Raw genomic sequence first — 21,710 nt, forward strand, 5'->3', positions numbered from 1 at the left:
TTTTGGAACAGTTCACAGAGGTAAATGCCAAGCTGGTTGTCACTGTCCATCCTCTCCCAAGGCTGCTCCAGATGAGCTGTTCCTTCTGGAAGCAGCCCTGAACCTTATTTTGTTGTTTGTTATTCATCTCCCCAGCATGTCCTTTTTGAGTCTCTTTGAGAAAAGAGTGGGGAACAGTTTTACCTTAGCATAGCTGTCAGACCTGTGCTGCCAGAGCAGTCAGATGCTCAGTCCTGCAAGGATGGCACTGATTTGGAGGACTAGACTCATTTTCCTAGAGCCTTCACCTTTATGTTTCATAAGACTACTGGGAGAAATTTTATTGTGGTGCAGCAGCTTATTTCTTCTCTAACAAAATAACCACCCGTAGAGGCAGTATTCAGAGCAATAAGCTGAGTCATGGTCATTCTTTGTAATGATTAATTATTTGAAAATGAATTTTAGATTTGTGATGTATCTCTTTTCCTGCTGTTCATAACAAGTAAGGGGTTGAGCACTGTGAGTAATTCTAACTCACGGTCGTGCAAGTGGAGCAGCTGCTCTGTATTTTCAGTGTTCCAAATAATAGAAGAAAATTTGCATGTAGAAAAAATAGGTTTAATATCCTACCCCTTTTGTATGAAAAAGGGAAAATATATGCAAAGCATCACATTTTCAAAGCAGCACAGGCTTTTTTCAGCTACTCTTTCTTACAACCTGTTGGAAGGTCTCATGAATCAGCCTGTGATTTATGAATCCAGGAGGGCACAAAGGAGGCACATTACAGCTGTAAAAGTCCAGGATGAAATACTACTGGTAGATGGGAATTGCATTTTGTTTGGCAGCAAGAAGAGCTCCTCTGAAATGTCAATAGCAAAGGACTCTGGACAAACTTGATCAATGCAGTGTGATTTCCTAAGATTGCAAGTTCCTAAACTGTTCCAGTTTTAGAGCCCCTTTTCTTGCATGATTGAAGTGCAGCAAAAGCAGGAGCAAGACCTTTTTATCTAGAATATACTCCTTTTAATCTGCAGTCCCTCTGCACATCCACTCTCGGGTTTGTGGGGTTGAGTACCATGTCCTCTTATCTGAGAGGAGAGAAGCACTTACTGCCTGAGCTAAGGCTTTCATATTTGCAAAATGATTCCAGAATCTCACTTGGAAAGCTCTACAGAAGTGTCAGATGTTATTATGTGCTTCGTTGTTCCAAATGACAAGAAGAAAATTACAGAAAGTAAGCCATCATTTTTGTGAATCAGAACCCTCCTACTTCCTTACCACTGCTTAGCAATTTTTAAGCCAGAAAAAGGAAGGATTTATTTAAAATCATAACTGTCATGAATGATGATTCCCAGCCCACACCTGGGCTTTTGGAATGCTACATTTCTGAAGCTTTAGATGCATCTCTCAGCTCTTTGCAAGAAAGTTGCATAAATTCTGTGACTGCACCTCAAAAAAACTTCTTGCATGCTTTTAGTGGGAGCAAAGACTACCAAAGAGTAATCTGGTTTAGTTCAAAAGACAATCTGAAAATGTGGCTTTTTTGCTGTGTAGTTGCTGATGTGTGACTGCTTCAGATGTCAGTTTAGATCTGTTCACCTGTTTACTATCAGCACAGGATGCAGATACAAGACTGAATAACTAACCATGCTTCAGTACAAGCTAAATATATCTTGCCACTCTGTATAGCCATGGAAATTATTAATATTCTTTTCTAAGAGCTGTGTGGTCTGTTTCATTTCATCTCTGTGTGAGAAGGAGTTAAACACATCTTTAATTTAAGAGAGTTTTTTTAAAAAGAAGAATGCGTGGAATTGTCTCCCAGCTTTCTGCAGCTTTGAATCATGTGTAGCTGAGTAGGCATGTGATTTTTATTTTACAGAATTCTACAAAAACTCTTTCTGGCTCCTCAAGGCATTGACACTGTACAGGTTAAATACTGCTGAATGGCACTGTAGTTCTGTGGCTGATCCCAAGTACATTCCCAGCTTTGTGCAAGCAGGAGATTCCCATGTGCAGGCTGTAATTATTCCCAACACTAATGCAGCCAGTGGCAGTACATGCTGGGACCATGGCTGCTGCTATGTGAGCTGATTTTTAGCACAGAAGCTCACAGAATTCTTTTCCAGCACTTTTGTAATAAGATCTCAGAAACATTTACAAGTCCAGGAGGCACACAGCTCCACTTGGACAGAAGATAAGCTGAGAGGGAGGTGAAGTGACAGCAGTGCTGCCAGCTGCGAATGCAACACCCGGAGTCAATTCTTGTTTTCCGTGGGCTTTGCTTGTGGGCTGGTACATCAGCTCTGGGGTGAGGGGTTTGCATCATCCTGACTCCAAATATAGCCAGCAGAGATCTGTGTGCACCCTGAGGAAGATTTGGGCAGTGTCAGGGGGAGTCTCCTCTCTTCTTGGCACATACAGGGAGTGTAACATAAAAAGGCTGGAGCCAGACACTGCCATGCTCCCATCTCCTCTGTCTGCATCCATTCTGCTTTCAGAAAATGTACAACCACACCTTCCAACTGTGTTGAGCATAAACACAGTAAAATCTGCTAGAAACTTACAAACACCTCATAATTATTAGCAGGTTTGGAACCTGAGTGGTTTTCCCCAAGTTTGCATTGAGCTCTGATGTGGAGAGTAAAAGGTAAGAATGTAAAATTCCTGTTCAGCTGAGCATTAGGCAAAGTGCTGCCATGGCCCTGGACTGATGAGGGGTCTGTATTTAATCTTCACAGAGAAAGTCATGCTGGGTTTCAGTAATTAAAAAAATGTATAGATGTGATTTGCAATCTTCTGACTTGTTCTGTCTAGGCCTGCTTCAAGCATATACTTGAAGCCTGGAACAACTCCAGAGGTTAGCTGGAGTTTGATGAAAAGCACATTCAGGCTATTTTTAATTTAAGGAGAATACTTTGGGGTTTTCCTTGAAAAATAAAAAAGTATTCCCTTTAAATTATTTTAATAAACCAAAACAACAACAAAACCCCCCAAGCGGTGCCTGCTCTGCTGAGTGCCTTTGCAGTGTCTCAGCTGCCCTTTGCCAGTCTGTGCTGCCAGGTCTCCACAGACACTTCTGTGATGTCCTTCACAGGAAGTCTGGCCTTTTAGGCAAATGCTGCCCAGGCCATTCCCTGCTCCTGCTGCAGCTCCCAGGCAGACAGAATTAGCCTTGGAAGCAGCTGGATGGCAGATAGAGCAGGGCTGTAACTATCTGCTAAAATATTAGTGCTTATTTCCAGAGAAGCTGAATGAATCAAACTTAGCTTTCATACATATGAGATTAATTCTGACCTGCAGAGTGTGATCCAAAATGAAATCATACAAAAATAAATATTCCAAAACCTAAAGATCATGGCTCATTGCTCCTGTCTGCAAGCTCTTGGGTCTGGTTGTTTGCAGTGCCAGAAAGAGAGAGTCTCTCTGTCATTCACAATTTTTCTCTTTCCTTTTGAATTATTCTTTTGACCAGTGAAGGCTTCAGGCTTGATTCCACTGTCTTTCAGCAGCTGGGCTGTAATTCCAGCATCAGCTGGAAGCACATGAAGGGTGTAGCAGGCTCACAGGTTTGGCCACTTGCTGCTGTGTCCCATCTCAACAGACTGTGATCATGTTCTGTGTCCTCTGAAAACTTCAGACAGCACAAACTCCTCTAGAGCTGCCTGCAACTGTACCATATCCCTGTCACCCACCTCTGGAAAAGATTGGCACATGGGATCAAGCTGACGTAATTTAGCTGATCTTGAAATATTCAATAGCCAGAGATTGCTGAAGTAACCACTGCTGTACTCCTGATTACAGAAAATCCCTTTGTCCCCTTTTGCCGCCTCTTGTCAAACTGCAGAGCAGGCAACACTCAACTCTATTAATAGGTCTTTTGAATATGATTAATTGGGTTTTTAAGTGGGTCAGCTTCTTCCAGAATTTCTCACTTAGTTCCACTTGCAGCTGTCCATATGTGATGCTTTGTTTTCATGGTATCATCTGAAACTCTTTCCTCATTTAATGCACTCTTGTGATTTTTTTGGGTAAGATTTTCAGTAGGAGCCTGAGTCATTCCTTGTTTTTATTTATTGCTTCTGTGTGCAGCTATATCATCAAATTGTTTTCTGTGCTATGTGTGAACATGGCTGTGGAGCACTACAGACCACTCTGTGCCCTGCTGCTTCTCCAGTGTTACACTTACTCTGGAGAGCTCTTGAGCCAGTTCTGCAGATGCACCAGCCCTGCTGCCTGTTTGGATAGTTTTGTTTGTTTTATTTTTAATACTGTCCTAAGGTGAAATATTTTTTCATGGTTTGTCAAACAAGATTATGGATTTGACTGTAAAGCTATGACTCATCTCAGCCTTCATTTTTCTTATTAAGAATGATCCTGGAGGAAAGTGCAAATGAAAATGTCAGATCTGTCATAAATAATGTAAAAATGACAGCCAGGAGGAGACCGCTCATGGACCCTCTCTCTGTCCACAGTCACAGAAAAGAAATCAGTTTTGGAGAGCCGGGGCTGGGATTTGTGCAATTTTATCATTCTTTTACCTTCACTGCATATAAGTATTCACATCGTCCAGGTATCTAGTCCAAATATCTAATTTTTGCCTTTTAATTTGGATGGAGCACTGTATATCGTAATTCTTCATTGTTTAGTCTGGGATTAAGCATTTGAACTTATAGCTCCTATTCTTAGCTAATTCTATGAATGTGTTTCATCACCCTGATATTTTATTTCCAGAAGCAATGCTATATCCAGAGTGTAATTAAACTGGTAACTCTTTGCTCTGTGTTTTGTCATGAAGCCAGTTTTAAAGATTTAATGTCTCAAAGGAGAAAATTTATGGTGGACCAGGAGGAAAAGATTAAATCCTTGACTGTTCCTCAGCACAGGATACATAAAGCTGTTGATAAAGTGTGGTCTGTTGCAGCTGATAGTGTGAGGGCACAGAAATGTGTTGCCAGTTGCAAACACCAGATTTCAAGGTCGTGCTCAAATACTGGCCTAGAGATAGGGGTGAGGTAACAATGTATTAACACATAGTGACTGCAAGTGCTGGAAACCTTGAATTTAATGTCAGTGCCTGTTGCAACACACAGTGGGAGACTAATGAAAACAAACATTATTCTTCTATTTTTTTTTTTTTTTTAAGGAGGAGAATCTTACTGGGGAAAACCTTTCAAAGATGAATTCAAGCCCAATTTGTCCCACACGGGACGTGGTGTTCTTAGTATGGCAAATTCAGGACCCAACACAAACAAATCACAGTTGTAAGTAGTCATTTGGTTTTTTGTGCTTTATTGGTTGCCTTTGGACATTGTGTCTCACTCTGTTAACAAGAAAAATGACATTTTATGAGCTACTCTAAATGTAAAGTTCAGTAAAGGGAAATATTCTATTGAGTGGTGAATATTGCAATCACGGCTAGATATTAGCCAATCTAAGAGCAAAGTGAAGCATCTCAAGAAGAGTGGGTTCATTATATCAGCAATAACTTGTCTTTTTGTTGTAATAATTTGAAGTTTTTGTTTGTTTTTGTCAGTGTCTCTCCCCAGTATTACCCCTATGATTATCATCATTCATCACACCTCTTCATTCTGTTTAAATTTAGCTCCATATTGAGCTTTTTGAAGGAATTAGATGAAACAAACTCTGTGGGAACATAACTTCTTTTTAGTCACCTGATTTTAAATAAATGCTCTGTTGAAATGTGTAGATCCAGACATGGCAAAGTATACAATCTGGGTTTGAGAATGACTTGGTTTCCAATGTACAAAAGTAGAATATAGACTAAAATGAGGGAAAACTTAAAGATACTGAAGTTGTAATGGCCTTGTTCACGTGTAACATTAATATGGGTGTTTGCCTGCAGTCCTTTAAAAATGTTCTGTGTCACTTTGAGCCAACTATTTATTGGTTGCTCTGTAAGTACTTCAGTATAAAAAATTGTCCTTTTATTGGGAGCCCCAGGAAAGAGAGTGTGTGTATGTATAGGACTGACTTGGCACTGAGGAGGGAGGGAGGGAGCAGGTCTTGGTGTTCGTGATACTGAGTGTTAGGATGGCTTGTAAACTCTGCAGCAGTGTGGTTTGCTTTAATTAAACACAAGGGCTTCTCTCAGGGCCTCACATTCTTAGGCTTACTTGCATTCTTAAGCCGAAGCACGTGTGGGGCAGTTTGCTGGATCAAGTTGCTGTACAACTTATTTTGGATTTGAATGTTACTGCCAGCTCTCACGTGCTAAATTAGGGGAGAGTAGAGGCTGCTTCCCTCTTTTTTCTTTCTTTTTTTAAAGGGATTCTAATAACAGAAATTACAGAGACCGTAAGTGATGTGCCATTTTGAGTCACATCATCTGCTGCTGCAAATGTGATTGTATGTGCTCCTAAAATTTGCAAATGAAATATGAGGTTCCTTTATATGTAAGTCCTTAAGAGAGTCCAGCTGCCCATATTTATAAAGGTTCCTAGGCAGCACTTAGATCCATCTCCTCTAGCTTTGGGAACTCTGTGAATAGCTCTCCCCATAGGTGACAGGCCCTACAGGGCAGAGGGAGCTGGGTCTCCCCTGCAAGGTGATGCTTGAATAATGCTCAGGACTTCTCTGGGACCATCCTGCATTATGTTAGTTCTGTTGTCTTTAATTTATTTTGACTGTAGTGACAGGTGAGAAGCTTTCCCTGTACATTTTTCAGAGTTTTTTAATTACAATGCTACATAACTGACCATGTGATGATTTTAAGTATTGGATATCCAGGAATGAAGTGGTATCCCATGTAGGAGTTTGCATTCTGCCCAGCATCCCAGTGCTTTCCTAGGGCAAGCTACATCTTAATAGACTGTCTGGAACATTATAGCTGCTCCTTTCCAATCATATAACTTCCTGAGGCAGTTGCTTATATGGAAAAGTGCTTTTGGAATGCTTATATATTTTTAGCAGTCTCCTATGTAGTGTAACAGATGGAGACAGGGAGGAGAGCCAGCACTGCATGTCCAGCCAAGACAGGCCATCGTGGTCTGCAGACCACACTGTGGAAACCTTTGTCTCATACATTTGTAGTCCAGGGCTTCCAAAGAAGTATCAATCTTTGGAGTAAAGCTTTAGTAGTAAAGGTTGCTTTGGATTATTGTTTTAGTTCCCATGTTTAAGTTTAAAAGTACAGCCCCCAGAATTAAAAGTCCAATTAATTACTTTTGACACTTCAAAGTATTCTTCTGGGATGTTTGTATCTGGAGCACAAGTGTGCTCTGTCCAGAGGAGAAATGGATCACCAACAGGCCAGTTTAAGGGAAGAGAAATGCAAAAAGTAAATATCCAGAAAATAGAAGTTTACACTGGCAGAGACTGTTGTGTCATGTAACTTTATTTGCTGGATACAAGCTGCCCACCATGCACCAGAAATGTTCTTCCCTAGCAGGACTCACGTCTGCCTGCCCTGCATGAGCTTCCCACGGCCTGCATGGCCAAGGAGGCAGATGCTCAGATAAATTTTGGACATGCTGCAAGGCCCTACTGTTGGAGTACTGTTTAAAAATGTTAGTGTGATGAAAAGTGAGAAGCCAAAACTCTAGAAATACAGGTGGAACCAACAATACTGAGGAGTTAAAGGATGTTTGTTCCACAGGTCTTCCAGAGAGGAGCCAGAGAGGGAGAGGGGCTTGGCTTCTCTCCAAAAGCTTTTGCAGACACTTTGTGTTTTTAAGCATTACTGGCTGTTGTTGAGGGTCACTGGGACAATGTGGTAACTGTTATATCTTTATTCCTTCTAGCTTCATCACATTCCGCTCTTGTGCATATCTGGACAGGAAGCACACAGTTTTTGGAAGGTAAGTGAAGGATATTTTGGGCAGCAGCATAGCAGACATTCTCCCTGGTGTGTCTGGAGCCTAAAGAGAAGAATCTAGTGTAATCTTATAGTTGAACTGGAGCAAAATCCCAGCTCACAATCCAGTTCTCCTGGTCATGGGTAGGTGGGCAACATTGCACCAATGCCAGTCAGCAGACTCTGCCTTTTTTTCCTCCTTTCATCAGTGGAAGTTGCCTCACTTCCCTTCTGTGGGTGGCCCTCCAGGAGTCATGAGCAAAGTAATCATAGTCATGTAATGAACCATGTTAATATTTGTGCATGTTAATTGCTAGGACACAAGAGATTAGCTCTTCAATTCTGCTTTCATCCTCTTATGAGCCATCAACTGAAAAATTAGTCATGACAGGACTGTTCTTCATCATGGCATAGAGCTTCTGCATAGATGAGGTCTTTTGGCCCTTCTTATTCTTTTTTATTTTATTCTTATTTTCTTTTATTCCTGACAATTATCACTGGTATAAAATCTGTATATTTATGCACACATATATAAAGATACTACCAATGCCCAGACAGTGAGAGAACTTCATTCCTTATAAAGAAGTATCTTCTGAAAATCTTTTCCAGTGAAGTTTTCACATGATAAAGATTAAGGTATTTATTGAAGAAGATACAGAATCTTTGTTGTGGTTTGCTCTTTCCTTCCTCTGCTGCAGGTACTTGGTATTTACCAAGTCCAGCAGAGCTGTTCTCAGACGTCCCTCATGCATGGCAGGAGTGGGAATGTTGCTAGCCTGCTGCACTGGGAGTTCCTGAGAATCTTACAATCTTTTTTACTTGTAGATTTGGGGTTTTATTCCTTTCATGGTTCTATTCATTTGGAAATCAGCAATGGAAAAGAGAACCATGTGCTGTTTACTTTGATTGAATGTTATGCAATTGTGCTGTACAGTGAAAGTGATGTATTTAATCCATCAGCCCTGCCTGCAACTTTTTGAAGCAGAAACTTCTTCATTTTAATGGCACTTTGTTTTAGTGCTAACAATAGTTAGCTCCAATACTGATTCTTCAAAAATTGCACTCTTGGAAATGTATTTCTTTTTTCTTTCTCAGGTTTGTCCTAGAAAAATTCCAAATTCCCTTGTCCTTTTGTGAAATCAGAGAAATAAAACAAATTCTAATACTAAAAGCTGAGAGTCAGTAATTCTTGGAGGAGTTACCTTATCCAGATCTTAGGACTACTTCACTTCAGCAACAATTTAAGTCCACCTTTCAAAAACCCCTTCAAATCCCTTACAGTAATGCTGTTAACCTGAGCTGGGCACCTAATCAAGGAGTGTCTGTGTTAGGACAGCTCAGCTGAAAATGTGTCTGGTCTTCAGTTCTGGTGCAGCCTGGCCTCAGTGAGCATCCTGTGTAGTCCTCCTGTGTCTTTGCTGTGTTTCCCCAGTGTGCTCCAGTTTTACCAGAATTCACCAGGAAAGGATTTTGAGAGAAGCTGGGCTTTCTGTGGTGCAGGGAGTGTGCTCCTCAAAGCCTTCACACTGTGCTGAATACCTCAAGTACCTTGGAGCAAAATAGCTCAGATGGTGTTTCACACTGTATGTTGCCCTTTAAAGAGGAATTACATAGTCCAGGTAAATCTGCTTAAGTATATATAGCAGAGATTTTTGCAGTTCTAGCAAAGACTGTCTTAATTTGTGAATTGTCTTTGCTGCAACAGAAATCTGAGCTTAGGTCCCACAGTGAAGAAGTGGTGCTGCTTATATTTTCAGCTGAAATACAGTGGAAAAAATTTATTAAAAGTGTTGGTTTAGAATCATATTTGGCTTCCTGCATGAAAACTGAGTGACATCTTCATAGGAACACAGAGCAGGGGAATTTTACTCTGATCTGTCTTGCATGTAAATGAAGATCAATCCAAATAAGGTAAAAATTAAGATGCTAGGATATATGTATCCCAGTCAGTCTGTATTAATCTACAAGTTGAATTATTGAATAATTGAATTTACCTACAAATGTAATAATAAAAGGTTGATGTGTGTAGCTTTTAAGATCTGTATTTTGTCATCAAAATCCATCAGCTGTTTTTACCTGCATTGTTTTTAAAAGTCATAAAAGCCAGAAGATGCCAGAGATTGTACCTCTAGTTAAAACTCCAGTTTGATATTTTAGATCCTGGGTGATTTCGGGATTTGGTGACTATATCTGAACTGATTATAGCGCAATAATATCTGGGAAGCATATCTGGGAATAATATCTAGGTTTAAGAGCAGAATGAACCCATGATATCAGGATTCTTTGTTTCCATCAGTGGTTAATTGTATTGTTAACTGGATGCTTACTGGCCTGTTGTGACTTTCATATAGATCTGAAGATTACTTATTTCAGTTAATATAAAAACCTAAATGCTCTGATCTGAACTGTACTCTCAGCTACTCCTGTGTGACTCTGGTCCATGTTAATGTCACACAGGTATCTTGGACAGCACAGTTTGACCTGGTTGTAATTTGTATGGAACTTTGCATACTTAGGAGAACAAAAAAGAGTGAAAGGGCAACCATTCCCTGCTCCTTTCTTTGTTTCTTTGGTCCTTTGTGGGATGCAACATTGAAAAGTGCCTTTTCTGGAAATGTATCTTATTCATGTCCCCATTGGTCTGAAACACAATTTTTATGTAGGAGACTCTATAAATGCCCACACCTGGGCAGTGGGACAGTGAAGAGCTGACATGTGTCTGCCTTGATGCACTGGAATTTTTATGTCTCAGGAGAAAGGTGTGGTGGAGGACAGGAAAGGGCTCGTCATGGTTGTCATCCTCACTGTGGCAGTGATGAGGATGTGGGTACTGAAAAGAAAGGAGATAATCTGGCATGGCTGGGGAGCCAAAACAGAGAGTGAGAGCAGAATGCCTTCCCTTGGAGGTGTATTGCAGGCTGCATGGATTTCCTGCTCCAACAGAGCTGCCTAGATTAAATTAGTAATTACCATCTCTAGTAATTACTATTTCTTCTGACTTACAGAATGATGTAATTAACATGAAAACCAACTGGTGGTTTTTGTGGGCTTTTAGCTTGCTGGTAAGAGGTTTAATTTAGAAACTGAGATAATATCAACCAACTGACGTGCCTTTGCTCCGCACAGAGGGGATGAGAAGCATTTTCAGGGGGCTGCTGCCTGGGGAGGATCCTGCCTGCTGCTGCCCTGGGCTCTGTGCCTCAGTCTCCTAACCCATGCTGCAAGCTGGGCCTCAGCTGTGCTGGGACCTGCAGGAGCTGCAGGAACTACAGCCAAAACAGCAAATAAGCTCAGGTTCCTGTTTGGTGTTCTTGATGAAATTTAGGTATAAGCATATCCCATCCATGTGTTGTTATGTTTCCTGTTGCAATAGTTCACAGCTCTTGTGGATCAGAGACCTGGTACATTTGCCCTTTATTAGCAGAAATAGAAACATAATCTCTGTCCCTGAGAGCTGGGTAAGTAGAAAAGAGATTGCATATAGATACAGGGAAGTTGTGACAGTGACCCACTTCAGCCTACCTTTCACCACCTTTGGAAAAAGAAAGCCTCAGGAAAAAACAAAATTTCTTCATCGGTGTTTTTTGGGAGCCTGTTCCAAAGCTAAAGGCACACATAAAAATGTGCACATTTAAAATAGTAGTAGAAAGTGATCAACAGAAGGAGAAAAATGCTTTCAGAATTTTTGGTGAGATTTAGGACAAGCAGAGCATGGTGGGCTTGAAAATGAGGACATGTTGCAGATAGGTGATGTGATGTGATGCGATAAAAGGAAGGGCAATAGAGGGAGCAGAGAGAAAGGTGTTGTGGTCAGAGTGGCAAAGCTGGAAATTATCAGTACAGCAGTTCTGTGTGTTTATTAGAGCAACACTTGTGTTTGTCAAGAGCTGAGGAAAGAAAATGGCAACTGAGACAGGAGATGGGTATGTCAAGGACAGTTTTCTCTTTGCTATGAGGCTGTACACATCTGCTTACATGCATAACTTTTACTGTTTCTCAAGGTTTCTGCTGCTTATTCTTCAATTCTCTTGTTCCCAGAAATAATGAACAAGGCGGTTTGGGAAACCTCAGGCTTGGTCAGACTGGAGGCATCAGTCAATAGCTGACATGCATTCAGCTTATTCTTCTCTTTTCTTCCCTTCTCTCCTTGCCAGATGCTTTTGTGGAAGAGAGTTCTTCCCTTGGATCAGTATCACTCTGTATTAAGTATTCCTTAACCCGTTTAGTGCTTTCTACTGCAATTCTGTAGACTGGGGCAATGAAAGTAACTCTTGTCCTCTAAAGTAATTAGCTACATAAAGCAACTACCAGGCATTATTCAGTTACCCAGGTACTGTTGTGTAACACATTGTTTCCACTTGCAACATTCCCTGTATGATTTCAATCAGTGAATCCTAGTTGTTTCTATACTGGAAAACTCATGTTCTTGTGGCTCTTTGCTTTAGTACATCTGAAGATTGGAGAAACTCTGTGACAGCAGAAGAGCTGATTCTGTGTAGGGAGACTGACCTAATTTTGCACTGCAGAATCTGCTCCCCAGACACTGGGAAAGGAGCAAAGAGCAAGGTGGGGAAATGAGCCAGGCCTCCCTGTGGAAGCCATGGCTACACATGAGCACTGGGCTGTTGGAGCTGCATGAGGGCTGCTGTTGTTTCCAAAACAGTTGTATGATCTCTGAAGAGGGACCTGTGCCAAGGCAGGGAAGTCCCTTCGTGCCAGGTTCATCTGTTGAGTCTAGTTTCAATAAGTTGTTTTATTTTCATCACCCTTTATTACCGTGTCTCACCTGCTAGATGAAGCCCTTATCTAGCAGAGAGAGGGAGATGTTTTGGCTGCATCCTTCTTGCATTTGAATTGCTCACTCCACTGCAGATTGGGTGTATGCATAGAAAACATTTTGTCCTGAGCGTACGTGTTTGTGCACATAAGTGTTGTTCCCTCTGTGCGTGGATATAAATGTGTGTTCTCCTTTTTATAAAAATAACCTTCAGGGCAGAATGTGTTTACAAAAGAGCAATTTTTCTTTCTGTTTTCTGTTTGTAGTTTAAAGCCGGTTTTAAAAAAAAGTCCAGACATTGTTCTTGTATCATGTTCTGACCAGGAAACTCTATCATGTTGGCTCACTGCCATCCCCAGCATTGCAGAACGCTTGATTCCTACAATTCTTTCAAACAAAAGTATGAGAAATAGATTCACGTGTGAATGTCTCTGGGCCTGCAGGGGAGATGCAGTTTTCTTTGGGGCAGCACTAACTAATATACAGTGAGACCTTCATTGGCACATTGCAAATGGATAGAGCCTGCTCTGGATATTTCACTTCTTCATCATGCAAAGGCATTGGCAGTGGTTTTGAAGCAAGGTTACTAGTTTAAATAAAGGAGCCTTAACAGGAAGAAAGATTTTAATAACACATCTAAATGTGAAATGCAAAGATTTCCAGTGCTTAGCCAGCTTTCAAGAAAACAGAATTGCACGAGCAAGGGCACATTCTTGTTTTCATTCCTATGCTAACAGAAAAAAAATACCATAAATGTACCTGCCTTGTCGTTCATGCTTAAATGTAATGCAACATTTATCAAGCTCCTCTAAAAATACAAGCTGTCTCAGGGTTGCTGAGCTAAATATATAGTTGAGATCATAATTTCTCTGTTCAACATCTACTGGAAGCACACAGCAAACTCTCAGTTCCACTGGTTGTTCTGATGTGAATAGTGTCTTGAAAGTGTCACCCTTTTCACTGCAGGGTGTCATCTGAACACCTTTTTAAAACTCAATCAGTTTAGGACAAAGCATGTATGACACCTTAAAAAAGGAATAGAGCCAGAAGCAGTGGAAAAGGTTAAACTTGTTTATGCCCTTCTCCCTTCGCTGCCATGCTGGCTCCCAACTTGGCAGAAGTGACCTTGCACGAGACCGGACAACAGAGTGTGAACAGTCACTGTCTGTGCCTCACGTTTAGCACGCGTAAAGGCTAGAAAGGGATGTGAGTCTGAACTTCTGGAATCTGCATTTGCTTTTACTGAAAATTATGTGCAGATTTCCTTCAATATTAGAATAATATTAAGTAGTGGCTCACTCTTTAGAGGATTTTTTAGATGTACTGATCTGATGGTCATTTCTACATATAGTTTGCATGGGCTTTTTTTCTTGGCCCAAAATATGTGTTGTTGGACTAGCAGAGAATCCCCAAAACTTCTCTGGTGTGTTGGTTTCCTCATTCACTGACGAGCAGTTGCTGTGAGGGATGCCAGTGCATGGGCTTTGACACATTATATCTCATCAAACTGCTTTTAGTGCTGCAATGTAACATCATGAGATTTGACAATAACAATGTGTAACATTTCAAGGGCCTGCGTATACCTTGTCTCTTAGATCAGAGGAAAGCTTGCAAAAGCCTTCACAGTCTGGAATATGCAATATTTCTTTTGCATCCAGCTCTGACTGCCAGGTTAGTGTGTAGTTCAGTTTTTACTGGATGGGTGATGTTTGCAATCAGACCTTGTCCTTTTGGATGTTAATTTTTAGTGGTCAGCCTCAGCCAGGCCTGACCCTGAAAAAGCTCCCAAGTGCTCCCTGAACAAAAGTGACTTGTAGGTTATTTTCTGTCCCTCTGGTCAGAGCTCTCTCCTCTGAGCTGGTGGTCTGTATTCAAATTAGTTTTTATTTTTTATCAGTATTGCAGCAATGTCTTTATAAAGACAAAAACATATATTGATAGCTGGCTGTGCTGACAGTGTAGTACACAGAGATACTCTGTGCAAAATGTTGGAGAATGCAAGGGAGAGAAAAGGAAGCAATTTTCCACTTGAGAGACAAGAAGTGAAGAAGAAAAGAGAATGACATGCACTGCAGGCACAACAACTTTGTCTTCTTCCCCCCTAGCCCTTAACAGTCATGTCAAAATAGACTGTTTAGGTCATTTACTGATGACCTGTGAATGCCATGTCTATTGCAGCCTTTCAAAAGGTACAAGTGACAAAATATTACCAATAAAGTTTAATTAGCAGAACAACTGAAGATCTGGTAGCATCAGTAAAATGCATTAGGGCTAATATTGTGGGAGGTCTAGCTATGGGCTAAGGGATTACTCAGCTGAGATTGCCAGTGCACAGCTGATCTGGCCATTTCAAATTATCAGAAACCTAATTAAATGAAAACATACAAGCAGATAATGAGTGAGCTGTTGGCTAGAAAATCCTCCGATATTAAATCAGAAGTTTCCTTTGGGGCAGTTAAAATACAGAATATATCTTGGGCTGGGTGTTAATCACCAGTATTATAAGTCAATCTGATATTGGCCTGGAGAGAGATTTTAAAATTGAGTTTTTGTTATGAACTTTCCAAAGTTCATACAGGGTCCTCAAGCCCTGTGCAGCCTCCCCCAGTCTGCTCCCTCCAGTCACAAATGACTGAGGCTGTTCTAGCCTGCATCCATGGGTTTTAATTGCACCTAAAAGTCACAGCCTTATTACAGAATATCAGCAGGCCCTTGGGGAATAGAGTTTGGAGCAGCACTGAAACATGAGCAAGCACAGCTGTGCTGGGGCAGGTGAGAACACCCCCTCTGTCTCAGTTCATTCTCTGTGGTGGGGTCTGTCCTTTTGGTTGTGGTTACAGCCTGTCCCAGCCCACAGGGTGGCACTGAGGGCACTGGGGAGTGCTGTAGGAAGTGTATTTCTCCACTGGATCAGCTGAGACCATGGCAGGTGAGAGTCAGGCCTCTCCTGGTACTGGGCAGGCAGACTCTGCCATGCTGGGACTGGACAGATGTCTGTGAGAGGGAAATACCCTGGAATAGGTGTATAAAGTGTATAAAGGTGACTGTGAATATAATGTGTGTTTATTTTTTTGATATGAAAGCAGAGTTAGGTCATAAAATGCTCTACATGTTCTATCAGTTTGGTATCCTTTTGCCCCACCAGGTTCATTTAATTTGATTTTCCCCCATTTCATCTGCCCATCCCTTGCCAGCCTACCTGTGCTGGTGCTGTAGTCCCAGGAACAATCAAGCTTCAGAACAGTTACCCCTCTGTGGAAGTTGGGGGATTGTTGGCTCTTGGCTTGCCCTGTCCCATGGGTACCCCTGGACTCCTCATGGCCAATTCCTGCCCCTACTGCTGATCTCCTGACCCCAAACTCCCCTGGCTCCTGGAGCAGTGTTTGTGAGAATTACAGCTGCTTCTCATTGTCCCACAGCTGTTAGTATGGGCTGTATTTTTGGTTTCTGGCCATGTGGCTTGGCTCTATTAAAACAGATGTTGTCCAGCTACAGCCTGCTTTGCTAATGGATCTGGATCACTCAGCATCAACAGCCTGTCTTCCTCTTTATTTACTGCTCTTCTAAGAATAGCTGTTTTCATATTTAATTGTGGATGATGAGGTGGATAAAAGTGTTAAATACCCTGGGACCAAGAGCTGATCCCAGCAGGACCCCTCTGAAAACATACTGACTCAGTGGTTCCTGTTTAAAATTAGATTTTGACACCTGTCAGCCAATTTTTTATTTAATGTGTACTGTATTCACTTCAGATCATTCTGGTTCCTCAATCAAAATATCAGCCGCCTTCCAGAAGTCTGTTCCTTGGACACTGCTATCCCTGTTAGCCACATCTGTTGTCTCAAAGATAGAAGGTTGTTTGACAGACACTGTTTTCCACAAAACCTTGTTGATTGCTGTTACTTATTTCCTTTCTTTCTTAATCATGTCCTGTCTCCGCTATTCCATTATTTTGCTGGGATAAATGACAGGATGACAGGATTATAATTATCTGGATTTCCCCATTTATCCTTTCTAAATATGCTTTTCTAGAATGTTCCCATTGTTCCACACATTTTTTTTGAAAATAAACATGCAACAGTCCAGAAAGCCTTTAGCCTTAAACATTTTCAAGCAAGTGTTTGGATATATTGACTTGAAGAGTGAGAAGCCAGGGATCTAAGCCCTCCTAGGTGAAAAGTGCTTTGAGAAGTGTCCTGGCCTTACCCTGTGTCTGTGACTTGATGCTCTGCTGCCTTCCCAGAGCCTCCACGAGCTCACAGTCATGATGTTCTTCTGGAGGAATCCTGTGCTCTCAGTGTTAGTGGTGTTTGTGCAGACAGTTCTGCCACTGCTCTCCCGTGCTGCTGTAGGTATCATTCTCTGCCTGATAACACTCTTAGGTCTCATATACAGTTTGAAAACAAAGAAGAAAAAAAGACTTGTTCTTCATCTGGCTGGTTTGTGTGGCTTCCAGGTTTTGGGCTTTGCTTTGCCTCTGAGTGTTGGACTTTTCCATGTTCTGTTTAATTTTAAATTCAAATCCCATATTTGAGGAAAGAATTCTTATCTTCCACACTGAATGACATTACCTTAAGTCTTCCAAACACCGTTGCTGACTCCTCTCTCCCCAGACATGATGATTTAAAAATCTGCTAGAGTAGTGGACATAAATGAGATATATTAAAGGTAAGGGTGTAAGAATATTTTCAGTACATTGTGCCAATTGAATAACCATGTCTTTCCTCTTTAAGAGTGGTTGGTGGCTTTGAAACTCTGACTGCTATGGAGAATGTGGAAAGTGACCCAAAAACAGACCGTCCCAAGGTATGTGTGAAGCACTGGGGGCAGTGGCCTCACATGGCAGTGCTGGTCACTCTGCTGACACTTCTTGAAACCAAAATAGGGGGAGATGGCACAACTTAATCAGCAGATGGAATTGCTGTTCTTCTTTTCTGCTTCCAGGAAGAAATAAGAATTGAGACAACAACAGTTTTTGTTGATCCCTATGAAGAGGCAGATGCACAGGTGAGGTTGCTTGGTTGGTTGAGGTTTTTTGTGACTGGCCAAAGCTTTTCTGGAGAGAATTTTGCAACTTAATGCCTTTTCTTTGCACATGGGCAGCTCCCTGGTCCATCTGGTTGCCAGATAAGATTAAGCAGCTGCCATTCAACATTAACTTTTTGCCAGGATCCCAGTTGCTCTTTCAGTGCAGAGTTACTCTTGTAACTGAGTCTGGCACAGCTCCCAGTCTATCAGGCTTCTGATGGTTTCCTTTCAAATGCCCCCAGTAGCTGTGGGTGGCTGCAGGTGAGAAGGAGTCTTGCTGTAGTGGCTGCAGAGAGCCTGTTTGTAGTGGCCCTTGAGGGCTGTCTCCTAAAGCCTGCCCTGTAATCTCAGCAGTGCTGATTGCTGGTTTAGAGTGCTTTAAAGCTTCAAAGAATTGTAGACATTTTCTCCTTATTCTGCACTATCTCTTGCAACAGATTGCACCCTTTGCTTCCCACAGGTCGCTGCTGAAAGAGAGAAGTTCCAGCAGGAAGAAGAAGCAGCCAAAATAAAAACTGAAGTGGTCCCACCAAAGAAAGAGGTTCAGACTCCTAAAACTTACCGTCAGGGGATTGGAAAATACATCAACATGGCTGCAGCGTGAGTTCCCTGTCCTTCTGATTTTTGCTGAATATTTTAGGTGCCTTTCCTGCTGGATGCTGCCCCTGTCCAGTGCCATTGTTCAGATTTTTGTTTTAGGCCAGCAAAGACACCCTCATGTAGTCCTAACAGTCAAGAGTTTACTTCAGTTCTGTTGTTTTTCAAGGTCACACATTAACTGAGCTTCTCTTTTAGCCCTTGAACATGACCAAGCTGGTCTTTAAAAGCATTTGCTGACTTCAGAACTATAGATACATTTCCAGAACTCAGAAATCTTTGAGGAACTGTACTGTGTCACTTCTACACCATCTTTTATCCTCTTCCTTTTCTGAAGCTATTTCTGAAGGCCACGGTCCCACAGATGTTTCTCTTTTAGCAACTTCTGCCCTGCACAAAGTAGCTGCCCCAGGCCCCCATCAGTCTACTGCTCTGGTTCCCAGTCCAGCCACACAAACAGCTACACCAGCACAGCTGAAATGGCTGGAAAGGGGAGCAGGCTCCCAGGCTTGCTATGGGAGCACAGGGCAGCTGAGTAGCTCCAGGGTGCCTGGCTGGTTGGACAGGCTTATCCTAAAGCACCCTCTCCCAGACACCCTTTGTACCCCTGTCAGGATTGGCAGCACTGCTTTCTTTCATAAGGACAGCACAGAATCCTGGCTGAGCAGCAGCTTAGCATGTGTTTTGGAAAAATTAAAATAAATGCCTTCCACTTGATTTTTAGCAGACTTCTCTAAAAGCATTTGCAAAAATGCTGTTGTCTGTCTGCTACATAAAGGCCTGTATTTATGCATACACAGATCTGGGCAGCCTTTTAATCAGCCTGTGTGTGCCTTTGTGACTTACAGGCATTTGCATAACTGTAAGAACAGAAATATGTTAGCTCAGTAGGTCAGTTTAGTGTGTCAGTAAAATTTTTCAGTTGCAGAATATTGTGTGTCCATTAAAACACTATGTCTAGCTTAAAACTGCTGACACACTGCACTCTTATTTATAGAGGAAATCCAGCAGTTGTGGCCCTATGGAAAAGACCAGGTAGTATAGAAAGGACCTTCAGTCATTGCAGCCTGCTCTGGCAGATTTAGGGTTTGGTGTTCTCCTTATCAGCTACAGATATCTGACAATAAAACTACAGCACATGAGCTGGTGGCACAGCATTCCCTGGGGTTGCAAGCTCTGCTCAAGAGAGGCTGATAATAATAGCAGCAACTGCAACAGGCTGGGCTCAAGGAACAGGAAAGATCAGAAGAGCTCTCCCAGCTGCTTTATACCAAATTCCCCATAAATCCTTTTGTTGCCACAAGTGCAGGTGAGAAGGTGTGGGGAAAACTCATGGCTCATGTTCTTCTGACCATGCTAAAAAGGTACAGCTGTTAAATCTTCAGCTCTGGCCTGGAGAACTTTCTGTGCTTTGAACACATTCCTGGGAGTGTTCAAAGCCTGATCCAAACCATCTCAATGGACTCACGCTCCCTCTTTTTGGGCATGCCAACCCATGCTGGCATAGAGCTTGCACTCCTGTCTAGTTGACAAGGGATGGGCTGGCTCCATTATAGCTGGTGCTGGGAGAGAACAGGCAGAACAGGCATCCAAGCTGCCCTGGTCCCGCTGGCAGTAAAGACTCCCTCAGAGCTGTTTTCATTCTGGCTGCAGGAAGCGCAGCGTGGAGGATGATGGGCCTTCAACCAGCACAGCTGTGAAGAAAGAGAAGAAGAGCACAGGCTTCGGCGACTTCAGCTCCTGGTAGCAGCGTGGGGAGCCCAGCACTGGGGCAGCACAGCGCAAACAGGAGCCTCCCACGTGGCCCCAGAGAGCCCAAAAGACAGTCTGTCCTGGGGAGGGAAGGCACCAGCCTGCCCTTCCACTGGCAGAGAAAACTGCTGCTTTGTTGAGGCTGGTTAATGTGGCTTTGTTTTCTAGAGAGCACATTCCCCCACTGCATCTTCCTCGAAGGCTGTTTTGTTGTTGTTTTGCAAAGCAGGGAGCAGGCAGCCCAGCTCCCCAGGGATCAGCTGGAGCCTTTCTCTGCTTGGCTGGCAGCAGCCCAGGCAGAGCCCAGCCTTGCAGGGCACTACTGCAGTGAACAGCTACAGTGGTGAAAGAGCTCCTTTTACAGGTAATCGTTCCCAGACCAGCCAAGTGTGCCAAGCGAGGGAATGAATTAATGTGCTGGGAAGCTCCTGTGCTGCTGGAGAGCTCTGTGGAAGGGCTCTAGCCTGTCCTGCCCTTACCTTCCAGCTGCCTCCTGCTGCTTCTCAACAAGGACCAATTTTGTCTGGACTGACTGCTGTCACCTGAAGGGCCTTGCTCACTCCAAATGAGCTCTCTCTGTACCTGTTAAAGCCTCCAACAGCAGCCTGGGAGGCTGCAAATCTACATGGGGAGCCCAGGGCAGCTGCACCACTTACTCCTCCCGGTGGCTGCCCTTCCCTGAGCCACTGGACAGCCAGTGGTGCCAGGATGCACCAGTTCACACCTGCCCTCAGGTGCCAGAAACTACAGCCTTGAGCAACTGAGCAGGAATAGAAACAATTCTTTTGTTTGTTTTTTTTAACACCCATACTGAAAGCCTGGTCCTTGCAGGTTAATGCACCCCATAGTCTGCTCCAATGTCAGGCTTCCCATCATTAGGAAAAACCACATAATGTAGCTGACAGGCATCTCAGATATTTCCATTACATAACCACAAATCATTAGGAATCTTAATAAAGGCCTTATGGGGTAAAGATATATATCAGCCTGTGATATAGAGTCTGTGTGTTACCATAACTTAGACATAGCAGGCTAGATCCTGAATATCACTTTTCACTTTGTCTTAGCTGTTTTCAGATAAAAGAAATGCCCTCCCTACCTCCTGTGTGGCTGAGGAGAAAATTTTGTAATCCCCTTTGGAACAATACATTTGTATCAGTGGTTTCATTCTTTAAGAAAAGACTCCATTTATAGGAAATTGCTGTAAAAACTTTTGGAAATATTTTGCATTAAATGCTTTTATTTTCTTTTGAGTGTTTGACTTAGACTGTTCAACTGTTACTTCTAAGATCACAGCATTGCAAACTTGATTGTTTTACAAGGAAATGATTCATTCCTGCTTTTTAAGATGCTCATGAGGAATTCTGGGATCTCTGCGGATATGATTACATCTTTGTTAAATTATAGGAAGTTCAAACTAATTTGAAAGAATAATAGGGGGAGTTTGTTTTGCAAACGTCTAAGTTTGAAATAACACGTTTGATTACTGGAACAGGGGATTTGATGGTACTTTCCTAAAGCTGAGTTTCTTCTGTCTTATTGGAACCTCTTGATGGCTGGCCCTTTCATGATAAATTGTTATTGATCCCCTTTACCTAACTCATACTTCAGCACACTTTTGAGTAGTCAAGTTCAGAGCATTGCTAGAGCTGAGATAGGCAATTTTATTAATCCATAAGGATAAAACGCTGGTTTTGTGCTAGATTAAAATGGATATTATTATGAAAGGAAGGAAATTTTGATTACAAGGAAGGCAGCAGA

The 21,710-nt window shown here is 42.3% G+C and overlaps 1 protein-coding gene across 1 annotated transcript in view; it reads left to right on the top strand.

Annotated features, from left to right (window-relative positions):
- Window positions 1-21,199, top strand: part of PPIL2 (peptidylprolyl isomerase like 2) — a 68,108-nt gene extending 46,909 nt beyond the window's left edge. The window contains exons 15-20 of the mRNA XM_041410279.1: window positions 5,126-5,243; window positions 7,743-7,799; window positions 17,306-17,378; window positions 17,517-17,579; window positions 18,061-18,200; window positions 19,851-21,199. Of these exons, the coding sequence (XP_041266213.1) occupies window positions 5,126-5,243; window positions 7,743-7,799; window positions 17,306-17,378; window positions 17,517-17,579; window positions 18,061-18,200; window positions 19,851-19,944 (545 nt within the window). The 3' untranslated portion in view covers window positions 19,945-21,199. The remainder of the gene's footprint in view (window positions 1-5,125; window positions 5,244-7,742; window positions 7,800-17,305; window positions 17,379-17,516; window positions 17,580-18,060; window positions 18,201-19,850) is intronic.
- The last annotated feature ends 511 nt before the right edge of the window (window positions 21,200-21,710 follow it).

Source organism: Onychostruthus taczanowskii, unplaced genomic scaffold (assembly GCF_017590055.1).
Source record: "Onychostruthus taczanowskii isolate IOZ18803 unplaced genomic scaffold, ASM1759005v1 scaffold32, whole genome shotgun sequence".
In the NCBI taxonomy this organism is placed as follows: domain Eukaryota; kingdom Metazoa; phylum Chordata; class Aves; order Passeriformes; family Passeridae; genus Onychostruthus; species Onychostruthus taczanowskii.